The following is an 18,178-nucleotide window of genomic DNA, read 5'->3' on the forward strand; positions in this document are numbered from 1 at the left end:
AGAGAATAGTCAATTTTATGCATCTATGAAGTATATATACATATATATATATAAAAATTTAGAACCCTTTTTAACATAAAAGTAAAATTGAAATTTCTAATCTTTATTTTTAATTTAAAAATTCTCACAGAAAATGCTTTTAAAAGTTAAAAAAAGCATTACATGTTGTGGTTTTTTTTTTTCCTTGATGAGCTTATTATGGAGATACAATTTTTTCTAGGGTTTTTTTTGTAACATTTATAATTAATTTGCATCTTATTATTTTTCTGTTCTTGTTATGTTAAAAAACAAAAACAAGGACCAGCATGGCAAAAGAATATTACCAATTTTCCTGGTTGTTATGGTAGATTATATATTTATTAAAAGAACCAAAAAACTAAATCTCCTATAATCCATATTTTAAATACAGGTAGGGGTGTTAATATAACTCTAAATAAAGTCTACATCAATTTACTAATGCATCTTTCTTTTGTGCACTTTAAGTTACTGCAAATTTCCTGACTTTATCAGCAGACTAACGTACTCTTAATGTTCACATGTATACTGGAATTCTGGCCTGGTCAGTGTGATTTCTTGGCTTTTGCAATCCTTTGCCAATAATGAGATTACAGTAAGCCTTTATAAATCAAGTATTTTAGGGAAATAACCACAGAAAAGTGTTACTCACAGTGAATTTTGAAGTCCTTGTACTGTCTGTCTTCAATTGCTACCACGTACAAAGCAGCTCGGTCTGGAAACATTAGCCCTCCAGGTTTCTGTTGATGAATTTTGGGGAAATGGATCTCGTAATCTATTCACCTGACAAAGACATCACATTTTGAACTGCACATACAAAAACCAGACAAGCACCCCTTGCATGCTTTTATTGTTTTCCTTCAGACTGTCACACCAGCTTTAATCACAGCAGCCTGTAGCAATGTCATTAGGTAGTGTCTGTACAAATTTCACCAGCCAGCAGCTAATCAAAAGCAAAGCTCTTTCACTGAGATTCCCATTTTTTATCTTAAAGCCCAAGAAATGGCACTTGGAAATGTAACTGAATTTTATTCTGGTGCCAGTAGCAAAGGGAAGGCTTGTAGTGAGAAAATAAATGATGATTGCTCCAGCGAGGAGTATGACATGCAGAGCACCTACCAGCCACTTGTCTCGTGCGAAGATGACTGTGTTTAACATTGACTCATAGAACAGACAGTAACCCATCCACTCGCTGATGATGATGTCTACTTTATCCACAGGTAATTCAACTTCTTCCACTTTACCTTTAAATATTGTGATTACTGAAAAGAGAATCCAAAGAAATACGTTTCACATAATAAAACACCTGAATAAGTTCCTTACTGGTGAATGTCAGGCTGACCTTTTCAATATGATTCTCTTCTTGAATGCCTGTAGATAAGGGGTGACTCCATGTGATTCAATGGATTTAAAACTATTTAAAACCTACTTCCAGTAAGTATAATAAACAGAAGTTTTAGAATCAGTATAAAAGGAAAAAAACCCCAAAACCAAAACAAAAAAAACAAAGGCCAAACAAAAACCCCCCATATTTAAAAAACAGAAAAACCAGCCTTACCTGCTCACCTGCATGATCTCTTTTTACATGACCTTTGAAATTTGGAAGATTTCTAGATCATTGACCAAGTAATGCAAAGAATCCACCTAGAATCCTTTAAACATGCCTGCAGGTTTGCACATACACGATACTACCACTGAGATATTACAGATTATTGAACTAGGGTCTAATTCTCATCTGCTTTTCAAACATATGTTGATGGATTCCCAGTGAGGAAAACTAGGACTTATTCTTTCCATGAATTAGGGGGAGCTGACTCAACTGAGAAAGTCATATCTAGCCTGACAGTACACAAACAAGAAAGTTTGTACAAACAGTTCTCTGATGAAAAATAATTTTTCATTCCTTTCTGCTTCATGATTGACTCATTCATATCTAAATCTTCTATCTGTTTTAAGTTTGCACAGTTTTCCAGAGTTACTCAAAGTGACTGCTGGGAAACATTGTTGTCAGGTACTTCATCACCAAATTAGTTTCAAGGAAATTAAAAAGGCTGTTAGGAGTTTGATATAGTAGAATACCAGATCTTCAGAGACACTATTACAACACAGCACATTAAATTACTGGCAATACTGTATACTACTTTACAGGACGCTGGTTATGCCCTGCAAAAGTAAATCAATGACTAATGATAGAATTCTTTGACACCAGAACAGATACAGTGCTTAAGGAAAAATTAAATGGTGGTCCATATTCAGTTCAGTTGTAACAAATAATTTTGTTTTAGGACAAGTGACCCAAGTCACCAATCATTCCTGCTTTTTTAAAAAATACATTTCCTATTTACAAATGTATTTTCAGCTTGTGACAAATACCTTACAGAGTGTGTTTCTCTGCTATTTATATTGCTTGCTGCAGTGCATAAAGTCTCATGGTTCTGGATTCTTCCTTGACAAGGTAACAGATGCACTTGAAATTTAGGAATAAGGTGAATAGGGAATATTTTACTTTCCATTACTAATTGATAACATTATTCTATTACTCTTAATTAATGGCAATTTTTATTGATGAAATGGTCAACATTCAGTTTGGGAAAGATGAAGGTAATTTAACTTAGCTATAACTAGATGAGCTGGTTAAGAGTGGAAGTGTGGGTTGAGTGAATTTTAGAACTTGGCCCAGGAAAAATGAGGTTTGTCTTTCCCAAATACGTGCAGTACTAGTATGACTCTAACCAGATGTGACCACTTTATTTGCATAGCAAATTTATAATCCAGACTGGCCCCTTAAGAGGCTTGGAACACTGATTCAGACTGGTAACACAAAGTATCAGCTGGTAAGAGCAACCTGATTGGAAAAGAGAAGAGTTCTCTTCTCTTTCCCATTCTTTAAACTCCTTTCTTTTGCAGTACTCAACAGTTCATCTGTTGATATACTGAAGACTACGCATGCCTATAAGCTCCAGCCATGAGTTCTCTTTAGTTCTCATTTCTCCTAGGAACTTTCACTGTCACAGTTCTTTCAAAGTGAATTTTAGCATTCTTGACAGCTGCCAGACTGACACACCTGCAGACTTTGAAGCCCTCTGTTTACACCTAGAACAGCCACAATAAAAGCAGCAGCAGCACAAGTTCCTTCCACCTCCCCTCACTTTGATGAAACATCTTCGTAAGGCATCATGTGGGAACAGATTGTGCTGTCCCCAGCTGTATTGTATCTGTTCTGGAAACAGTGGGTTTTCTCTTGGTTCAGCCCCTTTTGCTGAGTCTACATTTCTCTAAACATTTAGGGGGAAAAAAAGAAAAATTTCCATGAGCAACAAGGTCCTTTGGATTGGTACCTGGCTGCATTAAAATGAAAGTGAATGCTGATCAGTGTAAAGTGCGAGAGTGTAAATGTTAGTTCAGGTATGTAACTTGTTTATACTGGTGACCAAACTGCAGTCATGCAGACTGCTGAACCTGTCCAGACAAGTCTCCTGACAAAGGGGAGGGGTGTCTGCTTCTTCCTCCACAGTTTCTTAATGACTTAGCTCCTTGTAGAAACAGGAGAAAGAAGCAGAGATAAATACCTTCTGCAACCTCTGGAGCACACTGGAACCTTCTAATTTATTCTGACAATGGTCCCTTCACACACAATTCCTGTTGCTGAAAATCCAAATGTAAATTGATTTGTGGTATGCTATTTTTGTTGCTATCTGATAGAAAGCCACTCCAGGAATATACAAGCTGTGCACCAAAGGTGCAGGACAATCAAGCTGAGCTCACACCTCACAGCTTTAGTGCCTTATCCCTACTGTGAAGAAGAGTATTTTGTGGTCCTTTACTATACTTCTTTTCCTGAACCAAAAGTTGCACATGCTGGCTGTCCTCTTATATCCCATGTCACTGCTGTTTCACACCACACCCCTTGCATATCCATACTGTACAAAAAATTCTCCTCCCAAAGAGCTCTGTGTTAGTCAGAAAGTGCCAGTGACAGCAAAAAAATTAGAACAGATCTAAACCAGAAGAGAAATCTATTCCTGTGCCTTTACGAGAAGAGCATCAGTGCAAACACAGCTAAAAGTGGGGGCACATGGAACAGCCCAGCCAGCTCAGACCTGACCTGCTCTGCAGCAAAGGCAAGCTCTTCACAAAGAGCACTTTTTAACAGGAGCTGTCTCACAGCCTCAGTTAAAAAAAGATGGATTTTTTAGGCTGTTACAAAGATATCTTGTGTACTGTGATTTGGAGGAGGACTGAAGGCATGAAATAGAGCTGCTTAGAGATTATTTTGTGCTAAGAATTTTCAGTAGTTTGGGGGTATTTTTAGTGTGGTGGTGGGGTTTTTTTTGTTGTTTTTGTTTTTGGGTTTTTGTTTGTTTGTTTTTGTTTGTTTTGGTTTTTGTTGTTGTTTGTTTGTTTGTTTGTTTTTTAATTTAGAGTTTCAACATTCCTGGAAATTTCATCAGGGTTTTTTTTTTCCAAGAAAAAAAGAAGTTTTCTATGATAGTTTTATTTTGAGAACAGGACATTTTTGTTTGTGTGTTCTGATGTTTTGGGGAAAAAAAAAAGTATTTTTTTAAAGCTGAAAGTCAGAAATCTTAGTGAAAAATCTATATTGCTATAGAATACTTTTTTGTTTTGAACCTTATTTCAATTTGAATGTCAGTGTATGTGTGTGTGTGTGAATTCTATTTAAGCGATAAGGTGGAAGAATTGTTGTAGTGCCTAGAATGAGGTGCTTAGTTTTGTATTTATGTAAGTCAATTCTGCAAAACTAACATTTATATATAAACCACACAACCTAAATTAATCAGAGAAAGCAAAACATTTATCTTCTCTTTTTCCTGAAGCAAAAAGGATTTATATATATTTATATGTATTTATATATGTCTTACTGTTGTCCAAGTGGTTGGCCTTGATAATTTTTTCTGAGTAGTCAGATATACTTGAGCATTCAATCTGGGAAAAAAAAGAAAAAAAGAAAAGCAAGAGGAAGAGTAATATGTTAAAGATCTCAGCTATGTGAATAAAATATTTCTACTGAAGGCAGCAAAGACTCTACAGAACATGTAACCATTGATAAAAAGTGAATCAAACCTGTGTCTGGAGAATCATAACCAATAATATCCTTATATTTAAATTGCAGTCTGTGTTTGAGTTGAACTTGTTCCTACAGAAAAGATTTAAAACTGTTGAAATGTGGGGAAAAGAAGAGGTCCTAACTACAAAATTTATATGATTTATTAATTGCATTATTTAATTTATTCCTGCTACTTTAGAATATTGCCTCCTCTCCCCAAAAATTCAGCTGAAGGGAATGAATTAGCATGGTGCTACATTTCCACACATATTTTAAAACAAAATACATCCAAATTTTGTGAATAATGTTAAAATTCAAACTATGCCAATACTGGTCTGTGCCAAGAAGCAATTATTTGTCTACATGAAAATTCTATAATCTTTAGCAATGCATGCTATCCCAAAAGAATGTGGACGTTTTACACATAAGAAATGACTGAAATTTTCTATTTACAAAAACATTCAGAACTGCATGTCTTTTCCTCTGATGAGTTCTGTGCTTTTACTAGGAAAATAATTACAAAGTACCTTCTAGTTTTAGATTTACCCTTAAATTTGGTACAATCTGCTCACTAGCATAGAAGCCCATGTTTGCAATGACCTTTACTATCTTTTAGAGAAATACTACATTCCATTAATCTGTTTTTTGTGCCCTTTGAAAATCATGAAGGCCAGAGTTGCTTGTAGTCACTGAATCAGTTCAATTTACCTTTTCCAAATTTGTCATTAAACTGCCAATACTACTTTGCGTAATCCTTGTCTCTCTAAATCCCCTATGGGAATGTCAAATAGAACTGTATTATCTCTAATCAAGTGTTTTATATATCCAGTGAATCCCATTTAATCTCTAAAAGCTAAATTGTGCCTGACCTCTCTGATAGTACTCACAGATGGCAGGACAATGGATGGAAGGACACACAAATCCCTTATTATTTTTATATCGTATATGACACAGACATAATAGCAGTCACAATATCAATCCCAGTCCCCATGGGAACCTGACTATTAATTCTACTTAGCTTGCCTGTGGATATAAACTACTCCTTAAAATGTCCGGCTCAATGGCCTGAATATAAACCAAAACTGTCTTGAAGAAAGGACACTTGAGTGTCAGTCCAGAGTTCAAGGAAGAAATCCCTTGGGGAGAGCACCATCCTTTTGCTCCATCCAACTTCTTTCCTTACTGTAAACTGTATAGACTCTACGCCCCATCTATAGTTACAGCCATTATAACATACTCATTTTCCCTCAAACATATGGTGTGACTCTTGTGGATGGTCTGTGCCGGGCCAGGAGTTGGGCTTGATGATCCTTGTGGGTCTCTTCCAACTCAGCATATTCTGTGATTCTGTGATTTTCCCTGTCTGTATTCACACCTGTCTGGCATTTTCAATTCCACTGCACATTTTGGATGATTTTTAAATAAAGCATGAGCATGTAGGTGTTTGGAGGTGGCTTTCCAACCTTTCTAAAGAAAAAAATGCAGAGAAATAAAAAGTTCTCTTTCATGAATGACTACAAGTTTCCAAAAATCTGCTTCATTTGCAAAGAAGCAAAATAATAAAAAACCTTAACAATTAAATGTTTCATGAAGGAATAGATACTTCAGAAAATAAACTTCCTTTAGGGTAACTAAAGCTGTTCACTGGCATTTTGACTTGGATTCTATACTGTGGTTGAATTTTATTTTAAAAAGTAGCTCATTTCAGAAAAAAAAGAAAGCACTGAATTTTGTAGGTGAAGAAAAAGAGCAAAAAAATCAGTGTTTTCAGGTTTTTTCCAGGTTCCCTTTCAAGTCAGTGATCTGCTCAAATCTGTCCTATTTAACAAAGCATTTGGATTTTATGAAAACTGTGTGTTCCAATAAAATAAGTTTGTACCTGAGTTTACAGTCACAGAATTACAGACTGGTTTGGGCTGGAAGAGACCTCAAAGATCAGCTAGTTCCGACTTCTATTCTACAGATAGGGACACCTTCCACTAGACCAGGTTGCTCAAAGCCCCATCTACTCTGGCCTTAGAGACTTCCAGGGATGGGGCATCCACAACGTCTCTGGGCAACCTGTGCCAGTGCCTTACCACCCTCATGTTAAAAATATCTTCCTTATATCCAACCCAAATCTACCCTCTTTCAGATTAAAACCATTGCCTCTTGTCCTATCACTATAGGGTCTGGTAAATAGCCTTTCTCCACCTTTCTTATAAAGCTCATTTTATATATTGAAAGACCACTACAAGGAACTTTCTCTTCTCCGGGCTGAACAACCCCAGCTGTCTCAGGCTGACTTCACCGGAGAGGTGCTCCACCCCTCTTATCATCTTTGTGGCCTCCTCTGGACCCAGTCCAATAGGTCCACATCTTTCTTGTGCTGGGGGCTCCAGAGCTGGATGCAGCACTTCAGGTGGGGTCTCACCAGAGTGGAGTGGAAGGGCACACAGCTTTCGACACAGCCCAGGGCAAGGTTAGTTCTTTGGGTTGCAAGCGCACATGGCCAGCTCTCATCCAATTGTCCATCCACCAGTATCCCCAAGTCCTTTTCTGCAGGGCTGCTCTCAATCAGTTCATCACCCAGTCTGTACTGACATTGGGGATTACTCTAATTCAAGTGAAGGACCTTGCACTTGGCCTTGTTGAAATTCATGAGGTTCACATGGGCCCACTCCACAAGGCTGACAAGATTCCTCTGTGTGGCATATTTTCCCTCAAGTATATCAACTGCACGATGCATTTTTGTGTCAGCTGCAAACTTGCTGAGGGAACTCATTCCCACTATGTTATTAATGAAGATATTAAATAGTAGTGGTCCCAGTATGGACCCTTGAGTTTCTTCAGCTGTGTCTGGTTCTGTGTGTGTATATTCATTTCTATTTTCATTTTACTACTCAGTCTTCGATCTGATTCTGCAAATGTCTCCTCTTTTACTTTACTGTGGTCTCTTTCTCAAACAGTCACCACATTCCCAGATTTCCCCTGGGCTGTGTCCTCATCAGCACCTTTTTATGCAAATCACCTAACATCTAACATGTGCCTTCACTTCCTGTGTCTGCTTAACTCCTTCTTAACCTGCACTGTTTTGTTTATTTGAAAATGCTGTAGAATTCAGATAGTTTACTGCAGTGATTGTCCTGAGTTTTGTATGACTAAATGCAGCAGATTAACCAAGGTTTCAAGGGATGTTTGAATGTCTTTCTCTGTCCCCCCCACACTCCTCCCAGACACCAACATCTTCATGCCAATCCTCTCTTCTACATGTCTTACAACAATTCCCCAGTTAGAAGAACATCATTGTTACCCTTCCACTTTGGTTAGGGCTCAGAGCACACAAAGAAAGAAGAGAAAATGAGGGGGCTGGTTATGTTCAGCTTGTAGAATAGACCACCCCAATTCAACAGCTATCTACAACTATCTCAAAAGGGCCTGCAGAGAAGGCGAAGTCAAACTCTTCTCTGAAGCGCATAGTGACAGGACAAAAGTCAGTAATCATGAGCTGTGACAAGGGAGATTCGGGCTGATTGTAGACCTGGAATAGGTGCTGAGAGAGGATTTAGAATCTCTATCCTTGGACATCTTCCAAATTGGACTGGACATCTTTGGGCAACTTGATATAGCTTTAAGTCAGTGATTCTATGATTTACATCTCTTGAAGACCCAGAGATGATTCTAGCAGTTGGCTTAGGTGGTGGCAAGGAATAAGTTCCAACAGTGAATAAGAGGGAGTAAGAAGAACCAGGCAGGGTAGTGGATGAATTTGAACCCAAAGAAAGGAAAGAGTGAGAAAGAGGAGATGGATTTTAGTGGTGCTGTAATCAGAAAACTAACACTCTGCATTTGTCAACAGTTCCCACATTGTGCTATTTGAAAAATCACATCTAACTCTAGAAAAGAAGCTGGAACATCTCGGCTCTATGTAATAACTCATGGCAAATGTTTGCTTTTTAAATGGAACACTCATAGTTTCCATCAGCACTCTTTGCCAATATGACCATAAAGCCTGAATTTGACTATAAGATTTCCACTGTTAGATCTCTGAAATATCTGCTCGTTCAACACAAATACCACTCTGCTTGCTCTGTTACAGGGTTCATGGTGAGGTAGCTCATGTGACAGGAAAGTTTCAATTTGCAGGCTGTAGCAGAGGATTTCACACCTAAGAGAGTTCCCTGGATAGAGCACCCCCCAGCTTCAGTACTGAACAGTCCATAGGTGAACTGGCACTGGTGAGCCACTGAGCTTTCTGAAGGCCTGAGGTACAGTCTGAACTGTAAAGAAGTCCAAAGAAAAACCAAACCACTACAAAAAACCACCACAACCACCAAACATGTGGAAAAGTATTTACTTTTATTTTACTCAGTGAATTTTCTGTCAGTGAGCTGGCTCACTGTAGAATCAGATAAGCGTCAGTGCCAGCACAAGGGAGGGAGGAAGACCATATGGCCAGGGATCTGAGAGATAGGAAGGTGGGAGCACAGCATCATCATTTTGTATATGCTTATACTTTTGGAGCACTGCAATATATTTGCATGAGACTTGCATTTCTGCATCAGAGAAAGCTATGAGTTTTTCCTTCTTGAGTCTTTGAGACAATAAATTCTATATTTGATTTACAAGAAAATACATTCTAGCTGCCAGTTCTGTACACAAAATCTCATGCTTAAGCTCCAAAACTTTTGCCAGCACCTTTTGTTTTCATCTATCTATACTTCCATGCTCTAGTCCAACACTCAGATGAGACACTCAGAATTAACACTGGATTTTGAAAACATAAGCCTGAGAATTGAACTGGAGCCCTGGCATTTCATGTATCATTACCAGTAATAAAGACACACAGTTTAGGTACTTAGTGACATCAGTCTTCAAATGCACAGATGTAGCCAATTAAGTTTTAGTAAACAATTTTTTTTAAGAGAACTGCATAGAGAGATAGGATATAGTTCCCCTTTTCTATGTTGCATTGTGTCTGCAGGGCAAACAGAAGTACAAAGCAAAAAGAAATCATATTTGTCATTTTAGAGTCAGTACAAATAACAGAATACTTAGGAAGCAAATCTGTGCTCTCTCTAACTTCTGACTTCTAACTCTCTGACTTCTCTGCAGACAATTGCACATTCATGCTCCTAAAGTTCAATGTATTTAAGGTAATAATTTCCTTCTGCCTCTGAAAAGAATTATTGTTGGCACAGAAAACATGCACAGGCTTTCTTTCATGATTTGCTGAGTTGTAATATGCAGGGAAAAGTGTATTAAAGAAATTTGTTTCCAAGACTACAAAGTTGCAGACCTTGAAAATTTAAAAAAGCAAGATAGTTCCTTTAACCTCTCTGAGTAGGAGTGAGTCTCTTTAACATTATTTTTCAGCCAAGAAGATATGTGGTTATGTACCAGGTCACCAAAGGTTCCACAGATGAAAAGACATTACATCTCAATTTGGAAAAGGCACACTAGTGTAACAGAACTCCACTGAAGTCACTGTAAATCAAGCCATAGAAGAGCTTGGAGAGAAGAATTTCAAACCAAGGCAAGTAAGAAAAGGTAAATCACCAAGCCAAATTCTCAGACAAAATCCACAAACAAATTCAAAATATGAGAGAAAGTCTTCTTACCCCATATACCTTCTTGGCTCCTGCCTTTGCAGCAAACATGGAGAGGATTCCTGTGCCACTTCCAACATCAAGGACAATCTTATCTTTAAAAACATGTTTATTGTGATACATTGAGTTTCTATAGGTTAATGTGCGCACTTCATCTTTTAACATTTCCTGTGATGGAAATAAAAGCATTGTGTTACTATTTGAAGTGCTTAGATGCATTCAACACTGCCGCTGAAACCATTCCTTTGTTGTCGTTTAAGCATTATTAATACACAACATGAAGGGTTTTTCAAATACTTTGGGGTGCACACATCAAAGCAACTGTAAAATGATAGCTACTTAGAACTGAATTATTAAAAAGCAGCATGTTGCCCCTTGTACAATTTTATTTTGCTATTACTTCACTTTTACAATTGACAACCAGAACATAATCTAACCACAGCACTGCTTTGGGAATAGACAGAAGTCATAAAGAAATCCAAACGTTCCTCTCCTCCTAAAGCATGCACAACCCAGAGCCTCAATGAAGGGACCTTCTGAGGTTCCTCTTTAAACATAAAAGAAATTGTTTCATAAACCATTGTAAAACAGCAGTCTTGACAGCCTTGCCCGAAGTGAGGCAGGAAGCCCATAGCAGAGCTTAGAAATCCTGTGCTCTATGGTCCTCCCTTACCACTCTTCTGTTCACTCATTTATCTGACAAATTTCTGGAAGATACTAATGTATAACCCCGACCCCTATCTCACTGTTTCAAGTTGTCATTGTTAGGTGCTGATTTTTGATTCATTGTTAGCAGCAGTACATGCATTTAATTCCATTGATCCCTTGCTTTCAGGTGTGCATATGTCAGTCAAACTATATGAATAAAGAGGACTTAGGTCGAGACCCAAGTGCTATTTTCAAGAGAAGTGTAGGCCACTCAGCAAACACTTTTATTTTCTGAAAATGTTTTTTTTTTTTTGGTCTAGAAGGCTGAACTTTTGCTTATACTACTGCCGTAATTTCATAGTTGAAGCAAGTAGGGAAATGAGTTTTTTAATTTTGGTGTAAAAAGAATCTGTTCACTGTCATGCAGTCTGAGGGACTAGTGAACTGGATTGTTATATGTATCAGTTGCTCACTTACTTGTCTTGGCAGGAGACTATCTGTGCGCAATAACTGCGGATGAATAAAAGGGTTTTTTTAATCATCATAAAGCATGGTTTGGCATCAGGCAAAAATCAGTCTATCAGCACTGAAAAGGTGATAGAGCACACCCTCATGGAAACAGTTTCCAAACATATTAAGGACAAGAAGGTGACTGGGAATATTTAGCATGGATTTGGAGATGATTGACCACTTGGTATCATTCTATGGTGAAATAAGGGGCTCTGTGGATGAGGGAAGAGGGGTGATGCTTTTTATCTTGATTTTAGCAAGACTTTCAACCCTGTTGCCCATAACATCCTCATTTAAAAATGGATGAAAAATGGACAGTGGACTGAAAACTGACTGAACTGCTGCTCTCAAGATGTGATTATCAACACAAAGTCAGTCTGAAGGCCGGTCATTAGTGGTGTCTCCCCAAGAGACAATACTGATGCCTTTTGGCCTGTTTTTTTTCAGGTGGATTGCGTCTCTTCCTAGCAGACCTTAATCCTCAAAGAGTGTGCAATAGACATAAAAACTGAAAACTTATCATTGACACCAGCTGCACAACCAACTGTGGACCTGTGGGAGCACTTCTTCTCAAGCCATTTGAACTGTTAGGGTTGAGGCAAAAAAACACCTGGCACAGCACGCCTTGCGGGAGAGTCTTCTGCTGCTATCGCTTGGCACTTGCTCCCAGTGCTTCTCCATGGTTCAGGGTCAACTGATTCTAACAGTCTTTTTGGACAAAAATTCCTACCCCTCATCTACAATGAAGTCACTGACTCTGTTCTGTAGGTAGAGACCTGCAGGTGGATCAAGAGCCTTCCTCCTGTTACAAGAAGTCACAAGTTTCCAACCTTCACCAAAAGAGGAGTCTACGTTTCCAAACCTGGTAAGTATAGACTCTGACTGCCCCTCCTTTCAGCACAGCTGGGGATTTAGGCTCTTGTATCTTCAGGCTCCCAGAGAAGATCCAGGCGGTCTCTTCCTCATATCCCTGATGCTCCAAAGTCTGCCAACCTCCTTTAGCAGCTCCTTTACTTGTTGACACATCCTCTACCAGTGCACACCTCCTGCAGGCAAGGAGGAAACCTCCCACCTTCCAGCCTCAGCAAGAGGCTTAACATACTCCCTGAATTCCCCAAGACCTACATGACTGTATCTTTTCATCAGGAGATCAATCTGATTTGAGGTCTCTGTTGTGTCTTCAGAATTTCTCTTAGGTCTTCTTCCCACTCAATTGTTCCGCTCTCTTCTTCCCTCCTTGGACCGAATTTCTGAATGCTACACTGGTAAGATGTTATTGGCAGAAATCTTACTTTTATGTATACACTCCACAAACAATTACTAGAGTAATGGAAATAGAAATTGTTTGCTATGCAGTTTGTGAAAAGTGCCACTGATTCATTTCACGTTGTTACTTTTCTGCATCCTAGTCTTAAAGATCCTGTCCTCCTGGGACATGTAAACATCAGTGGGGCAAGATATCAGTGTTTTCTTTAGAACTGGTTTACAGTAAACTTTCTGAAGATAAATATGGTCCACTGTGTATTTTGAATTATTTCCAGAAGTGTATTTACTGGAGACGACTGAGCTTAATGCTCCCATCAATGCAGTTTATGCATTCAGAAATTCAAGTAACATGCCAGGAGTCAAGAAACTACTCAGCTTCTCTTGTCCGTGGAGTAGCTGTGCTGCTGACTGTGATCAAATACGCAAGAGAACAGAAGACCTAACTCAGCAATACTGTAGTTTCCATGTGTAATCAAGTTAGTTTGCAGCCCTCGTAAATGCACTAAATTGATGCACTTGTAAAGCTCACCACTGTACAGATAGTTACCTATAAGCTCTGGGGAGAACTCATATGTAAGTATCTAAGTGAGACGGAGATTTGGGGTACAGGTCTCTAGAGATCTTTGGCACTTAACCAGATTATAATTCATCTGAGAAAAGGCAGAGGAATATAAGCATAAGCAAGTGGGATGGGGAGAAATAAATAATAAATCAAAGAAAACATAATGATTATTGTTATTATTATTACTACATTGTTATTTAATAATTGCTGAAATAAAAATAAGCATTACCTCATGAATTCCAAAGTGAGCATAGGAATCAAAGTAATAATCCCTGGATGTCATCTCTTCTGGATTGATGAGTTTTGCCATCTTGCCTCGGCCTGGGCAGCTTGGTTGCAATGGAACATGTATGACAGATTGAACTGGCTTTGGAACAACAGTAGGCTGTGGAGGCTGGGATGGAATGGGGCAAACCTAGGAGGACATGGAATATTGTAAAAAGGCATCATTAAAAGAAAACATTTCTCTCTCTATCTAGCATAGTGATATTATTTTAACCATCTAGGAGACAGCAAGAGACACCTTCAAAGACACCTGGGGCATCATAAGTAAAATTGAGGCTACCTTCTATTCCAGGGTCTTTGACTTATTTGCTCTGCCTTGGAAAATTGCCTTAATGGATTTTTCCTTGATGTTTCTCTGCAGATACCTAAATCAGTGCAGAGTAATGGCAAACTATTGGTGTTGGCTAGAGTGGGTTATTGCAAATGTTGACACAAGGCAGTGAAGAGCTAGGTTTTCTTCTTTAGTGTCATATTCTATCAAACTGCCACAGCTTTGGGAGAGGCAAGTTGTAATAAATAAATAATTCCCCTGAAAAGAAGAGCTCATAATCAAAGCATCTTGAACAGTGTCGCCAACAAGGAGAACAGGATTCCAAATTGATTTTTAATTGTCAGGTAATATACCTGTCTGTATTGAGGAGGTAGGGCTGAGAATGCTCACAGTATCTGAAAGTCTCTGATGCTATCTGAAAGTCTCTCAGCACGTCCAGAAAGCACCGTAGGGGGCTGCGTGGCATATGTGATCTCTTAATGTGGTTTCCTGTTGTTGAGAGATGCAGGAGTCATGTGTTACCAACACACTATGGCCCACTGCACTTAATTTTTTGGTGTGTATTGTATCTCCAATATCAACATTTCAATAGACACAGAATGCTCGCACCCCTTAGGCTCAGATTTGATGCCTGTAGCATATAAGACAGAGTATTTTGCAAACATGAGATAAAACAGCCCATGCTCTGGCCCATGTGTATGTCTACATCTTTGATCCCTAACATAAAGCGAAATGCTGAAAACAAGGAATGATTGAGCAACATGATACAGCTTCACATATGTACTAAATCACTGTAAATTATGGGTCAACAACTTCATATATTAAGGTCAATCCCACTTAAAATGTGCCACGTCTTCTTGTTTTTGTTGGTTTTTTTTTGTTAAAACTCAGTAGTTTCCCAGTGGGGACCAGAGTTGCCTGAGCCTCTTCTAGCTCCTTTCATAAAGTTCACTCTATCTTCTATAGCTTGGTACTGTGAGATATCAATGCGTTGTGCTCTCTTTGAATAGCATCAATTAGCCTAGTTCAGTTTGCTTCAATGTAAAAAACAACAAACCTCCCCCCATTTTCCCCCTGTTCATTTGAAGATTTAAGTGTGTCATCTTTTCATGGGTTTTTTGGTCCATCTGTGAAAAATGAATACTAGTGGTTTATGTTCCTGTAACACCATTCATCCCCAGAGATACAGAAGTGCTTTATTTATAAGTCTTCTGACATTTTTTACTTCATCACCTTACCCAGTTCACCTCCCAAGCAGAATACCACTGCTCCCAATTGGTGTTTGTATTTCTGCCTGGTCTAGTTTCAAAAGTGTCCATCTGAAGTAATTTCTCTTGAGACACTTCTTCATTGCCTGTTCACTGCCACCAGTAACACCTTGATAACTTATTCTCTCAAAGTGTTGCTTGTAATATTCAACCCTTTAAAATATGATCCTGCTACTTTTCATTATATACTTGAGGTTATATCCTAACCTTTTTCTCCATTGATGTACACACTATGTAATTTTTGCAGTTACCTTGCTCAGTAGTACTTTGTGTATTTGTCTGCTGGATTACAAAGACTTAAACTGTAGATATTTGGAATTCTGGTTTAATATAATATGAACTCTCTAATGTCTTATACTTTTCTCCTAAAATCTTGTCCTTTGCATCATTTTAAAACCAAAATACATATATTCATATAAATTACAAAATAAAACCGTGTAGAACAGTCATTGAATGTTTAATTCTGTTCCTGTTTTAGGTAAGAAGGTCTCCCAACACAAGATAGTACATCAAAGGCAATTACTCTAAAGCTATGTACTAGAAAGAAGATATATCAGTTTTTGTAAATGAAAACAAGGGGGTTCTAGCGTTTCTGGTGCTGTCAAACTACAAATTCAAATCTGGTTTGCTGTACAACAGAAGGCATTTTCTACAGAAACAGAGACTAGTCTTGAAGGCAAATCTTCTATATGGGTCTCAGGAAGTATTTGTTCTGCTCCTGGCTGCATGGAAGGATCTAGACAGGGTTGGGAGAACAAGGCTTATTGTGACTAAAGACACAGAATGAAAATAAATCCAGAAACTTAGGCTAGGAAAGTTGTCTGAACAATTTTGTTTCCTGTAAAAGAATTAACAATTATTTCATAATCTGCAAGACAGCTGAATTTTGCTACAGCCAAGGGGTGGCAAGATGACTTTTATTAAGCTACTGAGACAGTATTGCCCCTTTGACTCCCAGTCCTTTTCAGGCGTATCTATAGTACCTGAAGACTTCTTTTCTCAACTGTCCATCTACATCTCTGCCAGAAAGAACATATCCCTTGCAGCAGAAGCAGAAGCCTATTAGGTCAGCTCCTCAGCTGCCTTAGTTTGCAGCCAAACAGCCCATGCTACAATGTGTTGAGATGGTTGTGTGACAATATTATGCTGTAAATACCATTAGGTCATGAGCTGTCCATCCTGTGCTGTGGGTACCACAGCCTCATGCAGATGGGGTCAAAGAAAACTGCATGGAGGTGGTGATCTTCTCAGCCAGTAGCACTGTTACAGGGACCTTAAATCAGCTGCTTCACTTTTGTTTTAGGCATATTAACACAACACAGATCTTTTGAATTAAAATGATGTAATTTTTTTGCAGCATCTGTAATACCTACTGCTAAAATTTCTGTGCGTAGCACTGTAATTCTGGAATACCAGGATAAGGTTGCAATTACATTAATAATTTTGTGAGTGGGACTCAGGAAATGCCTCTGTCATAAATTTGCTATAGAATAGACTTTGTGAACAACTTCAGTTAGGAGTAACTCGTCCTATGACAACAAATATCTGGGGAAGACATATAAACACAGTGGACAATTACAGAATAAAGAAATGTAATGAAAGCTACTATTGCATCAGAAACAATGAAGTCTTCAGATGTACAGCTCTGTGACTGTAAACTAGAAACAACTAAGCTTTTAGGGATATAACTGCTTTAGCAGAAAACATGCCTCCAAGAGAAAAGCTACCAAGGAAAGACAATTTTCTGTATTCTTTCTAGAACTGAACAGAATCCCTGATATGATTTACAAGCTTAGCTTGTGTATACCCTTCCTGAGAATCAACTCATCTTTTGAGTAACTCTTGAAAAGGCAAAGCATATGGGCAGAAGACAAACCTCACATCAGTGTAAAGAACCTAACAAACTCATGTATAGATTCTGGTCAGCTGTGCATGGTTCCAGAACACTGGCCACTGCTAATGCAGATGAAGTTTGAAAGAATGCAAGCAGCTGCCTCAGAATTCATTAATCCCTGTGCTAAACATGCAGCTCTCTATTTATCCATCTCCCATTTGCTACTGAAGGTAGAGTTGGAGGGTCTGAAGGATCCGAGAAGCAATTGTTTTCTACCACTACTATGAGACTTAAGTCCCACTGCTCTGTACCACTTCAACATTTAAACAAAAGGAAATTAGGGAGATATTTTCCTACTTTTGAAAATTAAATGAAGTTTCTTTCTTCTTCTTTTGTGGACAAAGTTGGTACATTGCAGATACATCAAATGCAATAGCGCAGGACTGCTTTTTTAAAAAAAGCTTTGAATTTGTACAAAAGGCAAAATTCATAACCCTCATTCATTTCTCAAAATCTCACATCTAAACATCTTGACATAGGTTTCTAAAACACACATAGGCATCTCAGTGACAGATGTGACCTTCGGATAGAGTCACCCATGTACATCAGTGGATATTCAGTGTTGAAATTCTTCTTTGAAAACTCGATCAATTCAACGTGGACTTACAAGGTAATTTAAAATTCCCAAAATACAAAAGATAACTGGGTATTCAAAAATAATGGTCTATTTTTGAAAATTTGAGCCTTTTAAATATATTCATCTGTCTACAGAGAGGCAAGATTTTGAAATATGCACAACACATTTTTTAGAAGGTTTGTGACAAAAGCTGTGATGTGTAGAGTAAAAATAAACCTGAATTTCAATT

The 18,178-nt window shown here is 38.2% G+C and overlaps 1 protein-coding gene across 3 annotated transcripts in view; it reads right to left on the bottom strand.

Annotated features, from left to right (window-relative positions):
• PRMT8 (protein arginine methyltransferase 8) overlaps positions 1–18,178 on the bottom strand; it is a 57,582-nt gene that overhangs the window by 12,911 nt on the left and 26,493 nt on the right. For all 3 annotated transcript variants that reach the window (XM_027634114.1, XM_027634104.1, XM_027634123.1), the window contains exons 3-7: positions 13,884–14,069; positions 10,681–10,836; positions 4,896–4,959; positions 1,135–1,277; positions 668–755 (exon numbers count right to left, since the gene is read on the bottom strand). In XM_027634114.1, the coding sequence (XP_027489915.1) occupies positions 668–755; positions 1,135–1,277; positions 4,896–4,959; positions 10,681–10,836; positions 13,884–14,069 (637 nt within the window). The remainder of the gene's footprint in view (positions 1–667; positions 756–1,134; positions 1,278–4,895; positions 4,960–10,680; positions 10,837–13,883; positions 14,070–18,178) is intronic.

This window comes from Corapipo altera, unplaced genomic scaffold (assembly GCF_003945725.1).
Source record: "Corapipo altera isolate COAL_440 unplaced genomic scaffold, ASM394572v1 0, whole genome shotgun sequence".
Lineage (NCBI taxonomy): Eukaryota > Metazoa > Chordata > Aves > Passeriformes > Pipridae > Corapipo > Corapipo altera.